A 13571-nucleotide genomic window follows, 5' to 3' on the forward strand; every position below is an offset into this window, starting at 1 on the left:
AATGAAGTAGAACTACTACTGTAAGCTTTTCAGGGCAGAGATTGTTTCTTCCTGTATGTTTGTACCACATCCAACACAATGGAGTCCAAGTCTCTTCGGAGGCTCTAGATGCAATAGTAATGTAAATATTAATAGTTAATTATATGGGTTGGGTCAGGGAACAGAATGGCTGCACTGAATGCCAGGAAGCAGTTCACTCAGAGGGAAGAAGGTCAAAGGTGGTCCCAGGGAGTGGCCAGAGTGTGATTTAAGGGGGCAAACTCCACATAGGAGAATACAGTGCCATGGCCATTGCAGTCAAAATGCTAAGTGTCCTGTGGCCTGCCTACAAATAGAGGTGGCCATAAATTTACCTTTTGCTTTGATTCCCCACATAAATCACATTTACTCAGACTATGCCAGGGGACATTAATTTCATTCTTAATGACTGTGGCCCACTTGCAGGTTCAAAGATAGAATGAAAAAATACCTAATTTGTTCAGACTCTAAAAGTTGTTTTCCTAATCAAAAGGCAGAAAGAAACCTTTTAGAGATAAAAGGAAAAGTACAAATACTGTACAGCAGCACAAACATGTGGCTTGTCTTGAGCCAAGTGGATTATCTTGCAGTACAGTGTACTAACACTAGACCATAACACCAGTAATGTGCAAATCTGAGTTTGAGGGTTGTTCAAACATTTTCCCCACTCCTCAAAATCACAGAAAGTCTCTGTGCTAAATAACTTTCTCCTGTTCCCCTGCAAAAACAGTATTCAGCTGCCTTCCAACTGTTTATTATCTTTGGTGGGATGGTTTAGTAGTTCTAAATGTACTGCATTGTAAAACATGTAGGACTACTTTGCTTTTATTCAGTCCATGTCATGAGCTTTGCATTTAAGCCTACCACATTTAAAGAGGTCAAAAGAGCTTTTAAGAACTGACTTTATAAAAGACAGCCAACATTTGCAGAAATACTAAATCTCACATGAAAGAATTGCAAAGCAAAAACCTGACAGTACAGGAGTTTCTAAGACTGTACTGATTAATTAAAAATAATTTATTGGCATATTCCTGTATGTAGGCTAAAATTTGAAAATGTCGAGTGTGTACTTGTACATATTTGTGAAAGCAGCTTCAACAGATTTTTAAGCAAGAGGGCTTACTCACAGATATATGCTCAGAACAGGAAAGAGACTATGGGATTGTACGAGAAGAATATTAATCTGTTTAAAAAAAAAATCAAAATCTTTAGAGGCTTACAAAAAGGCGGCTTTTTTTTCCCTCATGCTCCCCTTGAAATCAAGGGAATCATTATTTTCAGTGAATTTTATTAGGGCACAAAGGAATTATAACTGATGTGCAAGTAATCAAGGGCCCTGTCCCAAAGTGTTAATTCTTTTCACCTTCACATATCCTCAGGCACCATTTTTTGTATGGGGTGGAAGGGTGGAGCTAGCATATTCCTTTGGCTATATGTAAATTTATGTTGGCATCAAACACAAACAATGGAGTGTTTTCCATTATATTCCTCCCAAATGGTACTACTGCTTCCTGTGCTCTTTTCCTGGTCCCTCTCTATGAAGGTCATAATCATCCTTATTTTCTTCTGTCCTTTCACCCTCCCTCATTGTTTCACTCATCTTCCAGTCCTCTCCCTCCTAGTCCCTTCCTGTTTATTTTCCTTTTCTGGCCTCTATTGTTCCGTTTAGTACTATGACAGTGCTTTCTCATCGTACCCTGCTCTGGTAACAATGATTGATTCCCAGTTCCAGCTAAAATAATACTTAAGAAAACTGGGTTTAACATGGCTACTGTTACTCACACAAAAATCATTTAGTTAGACCTAGCAGCAATGCTACAAGAGTTAATTGAACATCAGTGTGATAGAAAAACAAAAATGGAAAAGTATACACATTTTGGACTGCACAGCTATGAGATGTATAAACAGTTCTGATGAGGGCATTATGAAGAACACATAAGTGAACCAAATTCATTTTAAGCCAGCTAATGTTTTTTTGGTCCCACTTCCTTTCCTGCTATTCTTTCAGCCCTTCTTCCCATTCATGATAGATTTCTTCAGTCTCAGCCCCTTTCTTTTTCTTCTTTCAGAGTTTTGACACCAACTTGATAGTTGTGAACTGACTGAACTCTATGGGTATGTCTTCACTACCAACGTAGCGCTTTAACATGGCTTTGTAGTCACGGCACCAGTGCTGGGAGAGCTCTCCCAACGCTATAAAAAAACCCCACCCCCATGAGGGGAGTTAGCTACCAGTGCTGGGGGCGCGGCTCCCAGCGCTGGTGCACTGTCTACACTGCCACTTTACAGCTATGAAACTTGCATCGCTCAGGGGGGTGTTTTTTTACACCCCTGAGCACGAAAGTTTCAGCGCTGTAAAGTGGCAGTGTAGACAAGGCCTAAGAGAAACCTTCAATTCTTGATCAGCAGAATTTCTCTGTATTTTTATTTCTCTGTATTCTCTGCATACAGAAACAAAAAAATCATTCACAGATATTAATAAAAGCAACAATATGCCTACTAAAGGCAGAAAATAAGTGTCCATACGTTTATTATGCCTACAGCTGTCAGCAAACTCCGGCAATGAAAGTGAATGGATTTCTTCAAAAACACAAACCGCTCTAGATGGCACAACTTCAATTTTGTTATTGGCAGCACGGTTAGCTGTTAAAATACATGAAGAGCTTTTCATTAAAATGTGGATGCTTTCGTCTTAGTGACCATTCTGTATGAGAACACTTCCTTATATGGTGGCATATTAACTATGGCATGATGAGCACTATAGGACAGAGTAATTTGTGGAGCTGTATCATTTCTTAGCAGATTCTGACAACAGATGCACAGAATTTAAAAATATGCTGCAATGTTCATTCTTGGTTGTACAACTGATACTAACAGATGTGGTATAAGTTCTCTATCCCAGAGTCCATATTCCCATTTTCTTCTCTTTAGGACTGGCACAAAGTGCCTATGCTTTTGTAATTGTCTCGTGAACTGTACTTCTCAAATACTGGGAATTGGCCAGCTAGCGCTACCTAGACTTTTTACATAGACTTGGTGATATTTACAACTGGATTGTATGTAGCTTCTAAGAAAGAAACACGACTGTATCTTGCTCTCCTATATATGTTGCCCCTACATGGTATTACTTTAATATTTTTGGTTGCCTTCTAGGATGGCCGCCTGCGAATAAATGACCAGCTGATTGCAGTGAATGGAGAGTCTCTTCTGGGGAAATCCAACCATGAAGCCATGGAGACACTGAGACGTTCCATGTCTATGGAAGGGAACATTCGCGGGATGATTCAGTTGGTGGTTCTCAGGAGACTGGATAGACAAATGCAGGTGATGCAAAAAACTTGTTCATGAGTTAGACCTCCTTGTGGTAAGCAAAGTATTGTATTCACAGTTCCATTAATAATAGCTATTGGGGCAATTCTCCATCCACCATTTTGAAAATATCTTCCTATTTCTATGTGCGTCTTAAAGATACTGGGTGAAAAATCTTGGCCTCATTGAAGTCAATGGCAAAACCCCTAATTGATTTCAATGGGGTTACAATTTCACTCACCGTATGGCTTTAACTAACACTTAAAAAATAAACTCATTTAAATTATAGTTCTGACTCCCTAAACCTGGCACATCCCTGCACTGATTCAAAAGAGTGCATTAGTACTTGCATTAAGCAAAGCCACTTTTTAAAAAAGTTACTACAGTTTTGAATTCTTGAATTTTTTTAACTCAACTCTAGGAAATGAGGTAAACGATCTGTCTGTGTGCCTTTACTATTCTTGTAAAGAAATATGCTGTCTGCCCTTGGCTTCTGGAGGTGCTTATCCACCCGTCACACTAATTTTAACGTTCACTTTTAAATAACAATTTTTTAGTGGATTTTCAATATATATACTGTTCACAAGAAACAGATACAACTGTGATTAAGATCAAAAAGAAAAAAGGGCCTTTAGAAATCACATGATAGTACTCTGGGTGAATGTTTGAGAATAATATTTTGTGTATGTATTTATGTATAAAAGATAAGAAAGAATGGTTGTTCTGTGGAAGGGAAGCTGTCTTCCCTTAAGCTGTGAATAGTTAACTCTGTATGGTAGATTCCACTTCACTAGTTATATTTAAACTTGCTTTACCTCCCACCTGGATTGACATTAAAAAAAAAAATTGCTAAATTTTATACTGTTACTGCACTGGGAAGTTGCTTTTCACAAAGGCTGTCTCATGTGGATACACTGTGACACAGCAGAGGGGAGACAAGGAAAGCAAGTGTGTACTTTACCTGGGGCATTTTCTGAGATTACTGGCTAATATTTTCAAATCTTTTCCTGTAGGAGACGTAGACCCTTTATAGTCTTATTACCACAATTAGACAATCGATGGTGATACCACTCTAGACAGGTTGAAAGCATATTCTAGGGTTATTATACTTAAATTTAAGAAAACTGCAGTTGAATCAATTTGCTATCTTTCATGGTCTGTACCTCATGTAAAACTAGTATTATGCATTTATATTTATTCTGTGTTCTGATGAAGTATGAATGATAATCCACCGACTGAGAAAACTAGAAAGAAAGCTTATCATTGCTACCTTCTATTTTTAAAAAGTCAACTTTGGCAAAAATACTACAACTGAATTATTGATGTAATAAAAATACAAGAAGCTGCTTTTCATAGTCAGAGTATATAGTTTTATACATTACCCAGATGTATGAAACACATAAACAATTCTGACACATGCCCTGTGAAGAATACATAATGAGCTCTTGATTGAATCAAATTCATTTTAAACAGAAATTAATTTTTATAGAATGTGCTCGAGGTTCAATTGTAATTCCATTTGAGGCTGGAGACTATAGCAAAATGGGCCATGACCCATTCTTTCCCTTCCCCAAAACTGTTTCCTGCCTGCTACATTCCAGCTTGGTATAAACAGAATATGTTTTAAAATCCATTATTTGTTTTATTGGTCAGGACACTAATGGAGGCCTTCCTTGACAGCTCTGTTTTACAAGCTGAATACTCTAATTAAGCTGGTTACTGATCAGTTGTTGGGATATCGATTGTGTCATTTATCAAAGAGCTGGAAAAGCAGATTTTTTGGGGGGGGGTGGTTTTTGTTAATTTAAGGCTGCCTCTCCCAGTGGATCCCCATCTTTAATTTAGTAGTAGTAGTTTGTATCAGTGCAGGGGTTGATTTTAGTCGGCATTATACTTGCAAAAGGTAATAGATGTGGATCACTTGGCATAAGGAATAAGTGTTAAATCTTCCCAATGTAACTTCAAGAATTCTGGTACACCGGAGGCATGTACAATTGTTAACCATGGGTGTTCCCCATAGTAAAGAGACTCTGAATATACTATTTAACTGTCTGTGAATGGAACATTCTAATGAGGTGGAGGGGAAAACAGTCAACATGTTATTTGGCCAGTGGCTACTGAAAGAAAAGAAGAAGCTTATGAGACTAGGTCTGTAGCTGTCTCTGTGTTGTCACCAGTAGGCTCTCAAAATTGATGAAGTGGTCTTAGTAAAGGTGGCCTTATGGCCAGCCTGTTTTTCTCTGGAAAATCACTAGTCTTATCAGGCAAAAGAAGAACCATGTAATGATCAATGGCAAATGGCAACGCTCACTGACAGATGCGAAAGTGAGAAGGGGTGCAGATGTTGGCAGCCACCACAACCTTGTGACAGCTTCCATCAAGCTAAAACTGAGAAGTGTGGGTCCACCAAACAAGGGACAGAGACATTATGATATTGACAAGCTAAAGTCCCTTGAAATACAGAGAGCCTTCGTTCTGCAGTTAAAGAACAGGTTTGAAGCACTTGCAGATCTTGATGAATAGAAGGGGAATGCAGATGTGGAGATCAACAAGAAGTTGGACAAAGTAACAGCAATTTATAAACAGAGCAGTGAAGCCTGTCTAGGCTACAGGCAGAAGAGAAGGAAGTAGTGGGTTACACCCAGCACATGGAACGCCATAGTAACCCTGAAGAAAAAAGTTTTAGACACAAAATCCCCGAAGCAAAAGGACAAATACCATGAGCAGTATAGCAAGGCACACTGGGAGGTCAAACGCCTTGTGAGAGCAGACAAACTGCATTATATTGATAATCTGGCAACACAAGCAGAGGATGCAGCTGCTTGTGGTGAACAAGGAATAGTCTACAAAATGATGGGGCTTATCAGTGGTAAATGGCAGACACCAACAAACACTCTCATCAGGGACAAACAAGGACACCTGCTAACAATCGAAAAAGAACAAGAAATGCGCTGGACAGAGCATTTCAAAGAATTGCTGAACAGGGAGCCACCTAAAGAGAAGGCAAACATCCAGGAGGCAGAAGAAGATCTTGATATCAACACAGACACCCCAACTAAGGAAGAGATCATTCAAGCCATCAAATCCGTAAATGGGAAAGCTTCTGGCAAGGATAACTTGAATGCAGAATTTTTGAAGGTAAATCCTAAATTAGCTGCATCTATCCCGACCCCTCTATTTACATCAGTCTGAGAAAGGGGAAAAGTGCCAGATGAGTGGACCAGTGGGGTTATAGTGAAGATACCAAAGAAATGAACTCTCAGTGATTGTAATAACTGGCGTGGTATCACACGTTTATCTGTGCCAAGCAAAGTATTGTGTAAGATCATAGTCCAGTGTATATCAAAGGCAGTTGATAGTGTTCTGAGAAAAGAGCAAGCTGGTTTTTGGAAAGGGCGTGAATGCACAGATCAGATCTTCACTCTACGAAACATAATAGAACAGTGCTTAGAATGCGACGGCAACTCGACATAAATTTCATAGACTTTGAGAAGGCTTTTGGTAGCATTCACGGGACTAGCTTATGGCGCATTCTGTGGGCATATGGAATTCCTTTCTATATAATCAACGTCATCAAAAGCTTCTATTTCAACTTTACATGCAGTGTTGATCACAGTGAGCTCAGTTTTGAAGTCAAAACAGAAGTACGTTGGGGTGTGTCATGTCTGCAATCCTCTTCAACATTGCCATCGACTGGGTAATGCGGTGTAAAACAGAAGACATGTCAAGAGGCATTAAATGGACACTCTTCTCATCCCTAGAAGACCTGGACTTCGCAGATGATGTCGCTCTCCTATCACATATGCAACACCATATACAAGAAAAAACAACCCGACTCAATGCATTCAGCCAGCATATTGGACTGAAAATCAACTGCAATAAGACAACTATCATGACCTTTAATGTTGCCTCACCATCACCAGTACGGATAGAGGATTATGTTCTCACCAATGTAGAAACATTTACATATTTGGGCAGCACCATCAGCCAGAACGGAGGAACAAGCCAGGACAATCCAGAACAAAATCAGTAAAGCCAGGAACACCTTCAGGAGCTTAAATACAGTCTGGAAATTATCAAAATACAATACCAAAACCAAACTGAAGATTTATCAGAGCTGCGTACTTTCAACACTACTTTATAGTGCAGAATGCTTCGGAATGAGAAAGTATGACATGTCCAAACTGTCTTCATTCCATACAACCTGCCTCAGCAAAATCCTCCGTATCTTTTGGCCCAGAACAATCTCAAACCAAGATCTATTGACACAGTGCAGCCAAGAAGATCTGAGCACCATCATTGCCAGGAGATGGATCGGTCATGTGCTTCCGATGGAAACTGATTCCATTGCCAGAATAGCAATAAGATGGACACCTAAAGGCAAGCGGAAACGAGGCTGCCCGAAAACAACATGGCGATGAGCTGTGGAAGCTGAGCTGAAAAACCTGGGGAACCATTGAAAGACTTGCCAGAAACAGACTGGAGTGGTGGAGCTTCGTCAGTGCACTAAACTCCAGAGGCGTAATAGGAACATGATGATGATGATGAAAAGTTTCAAAGGCAATTTAACCCAGTCTCTATTGCTTTGAGCATAACTTTGCAGACATGCTCACTTGCATGCATTTTTCAGTACCATCAGTTATGCGCATAGAAGATAAAAGTTATACACACAAAACGCTTAATCTGTGTGCACAAGTGATAGTACCCGAAAAGGGATGCATAAGTGTTGGTGCCTGTGTTGCACTCTCAGGACCAGGCGTGCTGTTTAAAACTGGAACATTTTATTAAAACCGTAATCAGAATTAGGCAAACACAGAGTGTGCAAAAGCCCACTGCAATAGAGGCCTTGGCTACACTTGCAAGTTACAGCGCTGTAAAGTCTCCCCCAACGCTGTAACTCACTCCCCGTCCACACTGGCAGGGCACTTACAGCGCTGTATCTCCCTGGGTACACCACTGCAGGTACTCCACATCTCCGAGAGGAATAACAGCTGCAGCGGAGTGGCTATGACTCACAGGTGTGAGTGCAAACGCTTGCAGCGTTGTACTAATCACCTTGTCAAGTGGCCAATCCTCTCCATTGTTGTGACCGGCTGCAGGAATGCGGAAGTGCCGGTTTCAAAGCTCGTACCACAGAGAAAAGCAAACAGTTTGCAGCTTGCTTTGAGTGAGTGAATGAATGAGCAGGGGGCCGGGAGTTCGGAACTTGCAAAATAGAGAGCTGACATGCTCCAAAAAGCACTCTCTCTCCCCCCACACTCCCTGTCACAATCCACCCCACCCCCCCATTTTGAAAAGCACGTTGCAGCCACATGAATGCTGGGATAGCTGCCCATAATGCATCGCTCCCAGTGCAGCTGCAAATGTTACAAGTGTGGCCACACCACTGCGCTGGCAGCTGTCAGTGTGGACAGACTGCAGCGCTTTTCCCTACTCAGCTGTACGAAGACAGGTTTACCTCACAGCGCTGTACAGCTGCAAGTGTAGCCAAAGCCAGAGTCTTCCAGGAGTGCTAGACTCTTCTTTCACCACACCCTGCTCCCTTTGACCTCTTCAGCACAGTTCCTTGCCTTAAAGTAGGCGTCTCAAACTCCTGGCCTACATCTGTGGCCCGAGAACCTCTCCAATGTGGGGCTCCAGCAATTTTGGGACCGGGTCTCTCCCTTGGCCCCGCCTGCCACCCCCACATGTGCTACCCCCTGCGCGTCCCCTGGGCGATTTAAAATGGCCCTGGGGCCCCGCCCACCACTGGCATCACAGTGGAGCTGAGTGGCTTCCGGCTTGCTCGCTCCACGTGGCTGCTGGTCCCTCCCTGCGGCCCCGGGACGGGGCTGTGCCTCTACACACTGCCCCCACCCCAAGCATCCCTGCAGCCAATGGGAAGCTGCAGGGGCGGTGCCTGGGGGCAGCAGCGCCCGGAGGCTCCCCAGGCCGCCCTGCCTTGGAGCCCCAGGTAAGTGCTGCACCCCCTGATCCCCTCCCAGAGCCTGCACCCACACCCCCTCCAAAACATACTCCCTCCTGCCTCCAAACTCCCTCCCAGAGCCTGCAGCCCCTCCCCACACCCCATCCTGTCCCCAATCTCCCTCCCAGAGCCTGCACCCCCTTCCCACACATCTCCTCCTACCCCCAAACTCCCTCCCAGAGCCTGCAACCCCTCCTCCTGCACCTCCACTCCCTGCACCAGTCCAGAGCCTGCATCCAGCACCCAAACTCCCCAGAGCCTTTGGCAGGTGGGGGCGGAGTTTTGGGGGGTGGGTTCTGGGCAGCATGAGTGACATTATTGGCCCATTGGGAGGATTTGAGGACTGGTGCTGGCCCTAAGGTAAATTGAGTTTGAGACCCTGCCTTAAAGGGACAGGATGTAGGTAAATATAGCCTTGGCATTCCATCTACTTCTTACTAAAAGATTCTAACATACATGCTCTAAAATGTATAAGTGCTACACCTGCAATATGAAATCCGCTGGCCCAGGTGAAGTCAACTTTGTAAAATGAAGGCCAAGTGGAGGCTCCTTTCTGGTTATGTATCAGCTTTTCAAAGAAACTACAATATTGAGAATATCATTCTACCTGGTAATAATTAGCCAAAGCATTTTACTGTCTATATTAATAATTTCCCCTGTACAACAACTACAGAAGTGCCTTTTTGGGTTTGTCCCAGTTTGATAAATTGTGCATTTTTTAACTGCAACTGTCAGGAGAATAAATTAGGAGCTGCAATATGGATATGGGGTGGGGGGGGGAATATCTCAAAAGAAAAACAGACTAGAGGTGTGGCAAAAGTTTGTTCAGCTGCCAGCCAGAAGACCTAGGTTTAGGGGTTACAAGGCTGCTTTAGTGTGTGATCATCAGAGCATACACACTCAGTCTCTGAGCGAAGGGAACCAGCTGGCTGGCAAAGAAATATCACTGGCATTGCCTGTGCCCTTATGTTGACAATGCCACAAGCTGCCCTCGCAGATGGAGGAATAACATGAAGCCAGTTGTGGGTCAGAAAAGAAGTCCTTTTCTCTGTTTATCATCCTTCATGATCATTTCTCATGTAAGGGTAATCTCTTTTTTCATGGTCAGCAATGGTCTGAAGACATCTTTCATGTTTCTCATTGCAGAGTTAATAATGTACAATAAACGCCTGACAAATAATGCACAAACCCCAGTGTGATTTAGTGATTACTGTTCCTTGGCTCTGTTGGACATTTATTTTTTACATTAAAATATGTGATTCTGTTTCTTCTTAGGAACACTCAGATCATGGTTTTTTTCCAAAACGAGCACTTGAGGGCAGTCAGACCTTTACCACTATCTCCAGGCGCAATGATGCTGTCCTGCAGCAATTTGTAACTTACAGTCCTCAGGAAAGACTAAAAGGTATGTACTGTACAGCCTTCTTCATGCCAAAAAAAAAAAAAAGGGCTCTTTTTGTTTTCAGAAATCCATATCAACTAGAAAAACAGTTAATTAGAGTAAGTGCAGGCTCTGTTACTTTGAAGCTTGAAGATCCGGGGAGGGTGGGAGAGCTGACTCAGAAGTTGTGAATTAAATTCCTGGCACACGTTCCAGTTTAAGTAACAGTTTCTAGCTCACTGCCCAACACGTAAGTTTGGATAAAAAACAAATGATGATTGCAAAATATATATTGTCAAAATGTTTATTTTCTATACATCCTTGATGGGTACAGTGATTATTTTTAAAAGCAAATTGTCTAGTTTGTGTCACGTTTTATAATCCAGTAGGAATTTATACTATACCATAATATTCGTAAGATTTGCTATTTTAGTTTATTAAGATTTAAAATATTTTTAAGGTTCGAAACAGATCCTTAATGTACAATAGAATTAGGACAACATATTTACATACCCCATTCCAGACTTTGAAACTAGTAACTATAATTTTCTTAGTCTGTAAATAACGGAGTACAACACCCAGCTTTAACACTGACACTTTATGTTCCTACCTCCTCCCCGTACCAGCAGAAAACCCCCACTGGCGGCCATGTGTAGCCTTGACTCCACAAGGTATTTAAGCATATGCCTAATTTTAAGCATTTGAGAAGTCTCATTAGGTGTTCTCACCCATTCAGTGGGACTCCTCATGTTCCTAATCAGGCACTTTTTAAAGTACCTAGATAAGGATCAGAATAAGTCCTGTTTGGAAGAGCTATACTTTCTGAGGGATCCTAGCAGCAGAAGTTGCTAGTGTGTGTCTTTTTGTTTTGCTCGTTCTTTGTGTTACATTTTTGAGGGGCTAAAGGAAGGAGACAACCCACCACGATGTGAGAGGTGAATGGATGTTAGATGTTGAGAAGACACCACAGACATAGGGCAAAGAGAGACCCCTTTATGAGGGAGGAAAGAGAGAGAGAGAGAGAAACCAAGGCCTGGGAAGATATGCGTGATGTCAGTCAAAGGGCTAAGGAGAGAGAATTTTAAATATTACTGAGAACTAAGTGAAGTATCTTTGTATTGTGACTTACATTTAAAAAAAGATTTATTTAGTGAAATCCAATAGAATTGGGGGGGTAGGGACGGGGAGAATGGGACACGCATTTGCCTAGAGTAGCAAAATACCTAGTAGAGGGTTCTGTATATCAGAGCTGAAATCCTTCAGGTAGATGTGAGCAGAGGATATGGCCCTAAAATAATACAGTGCACATACATGTGACATGTATTTTACTGTAGAAATAGTTTAATTTTGAACATTTAACCTACTTTAACCCACATTCCTCTCAGTGTTACCCTTTTCTCCATGCCCACCCCCATATCATTTGTTACAAAAAGTTTTTGCATTTTCTTTTATAATAGGCTCCGATCCTACAATGGTATCTGCACACGTGAAACCATGCAACCCCACAGGGCCACAGTGAACCCATGTGCTTGTGTGTCTTCCCACACTGAACAAGTTGCAGGATTACAGTCTTATATCGGATACAGGGATTGTCTCTTGCTATATGTTTTCATGGTGCCTTGCCCATTGAAGTTCCAGTCCTGATCTGAAACTTTGGGTGCTACCATAATGTAAATAGTAATAAAAGATAGCAGAGATGTCAATACAATACCCAGTGTGCCCAATGCAAAAAAAATTTGTGGCAGAAGTTGAATTGTGTTTAATAAATATACTCTCAGTTAATGTTTTCAAATAAGTTACTTCTAATACTAGGCACTACTCTACACATAAGACTGTTCTAGAAGCTCAATAAAAATAGATTGAAGCTTGGCTTATTAATACTAGATTTTTTTTTAAAGGATCTTTTTTGTTATACACGAGCAAGATCAAATGTAATGTCTGAGGAAAAGCTGTTATAGCCAAAACATTACATTTTGTCTTGCCTGTGGATATTTCAATAAAGGAGGGTTTTTAATCCAATATTGAAATGCCAATGTTCAGTCTATTTTTGCATGAATAATGCTTGCCACCCACAGGTCCCTACTTTTTTTTCTTGCCAAGCTGTTGTGCAGAAATAGCAGTTTTAGAACAACCTCTTCGAGAAGCAATACTTCAGTGCCAGCAACTTCACATTTCTGGTGCTGAAAGATTACTGGAATCTGCCTCATCAGAAGCTCTTTTACATCCAAAAAATGATCAGAGTTGCAAGGGAATTGATGTCATCTCTCTAGTTAAGAAATATTGTAAAGATAAAGTATCTACCCTCCAATAGCTTCGCATGCTGAATCTTCATGGATGTACAAGTATCTACATTTAAAAGTGGCATGTGTGCATGAAAAGATTAATTGATATAGAAAATAACTATTACTATTTTATTTTTAAAAATTTGCATGCTGTAAAAACAATACCAGAAATTCCCTACTCCAAATGGCATAAAACGTAAGGCCCAACTGTCACAGTTAGTGAGCTACTTGCACTGTTGACCCACTTGGTCTCTTAGAGCGCACTTCCCTCATGTGTCTATCTCAAGCCATATCTTCTCTCCTGGATTGGAATCATGCAATTCTCCTATTCTCAGATCAGGTCTTGGGCCACAACCTCCTGTAATTTAACCATGCTTATCTTAGCAGATCTGATTTATCTTCAATACCTGCAGCTTTGTCCCCTCCAGGTGCGATGATAGTGGTAACCAGTGACCAGACAGCCATCTTAAAGCAAAGTGTTATTTATTTAGAACCAAAACATTTCAAAGAACATTTTAAAATAATAAGCCAGTCTGTACGCAGACCTGTCTACTGAGAGTTTACCATCTCTCTGATGTTACTGTGGCAGGCCCATGCCCAGCTCCCTCAGACTCTC

General features: G+C 41.5%; 1 protein-coding gene across 4 annotated transcripts in view; it reads left to right on the top strand.

The window, feature by feature from the left end:
- PARD3B (par-3 family cell polarity regulator beta) overlaps positions 1–13571 on the top strand; it is a 641105-nt gene that overhangs the window by 365921 nt on the left and 261613 nt on the right. For all 4 annotated transcript variants that reach the window (XM_024104030.3, XM_065562102.1, XM_065562103.1 and 1 more), the window contains 2 exons: positions 3172–3342; positions 10568–10697. In XM_024104030.3, the coding sequence (XP_023959798.2) occupies positions 3172–3342; positions 10568–10697 (301 nt within the window). The remainder of the gene's footprint in view (positions 1–3171; positions 3343–10567; positions 10698–13571) is intronic.

Source organism: Chrysemys picta, chromosome 11 (assembly GCF_011386835.1).
Source record: "Chrysemys picta bellii isolate R12L10 chromosome 11, ASM1138683v2, whole genome shotgun sequence".
NCBI classification, from domain to species: Eukaryota; Metazoa; Chordata; order Testudines; family Emydidae; genus Chrysemys; species Chrysemys picta.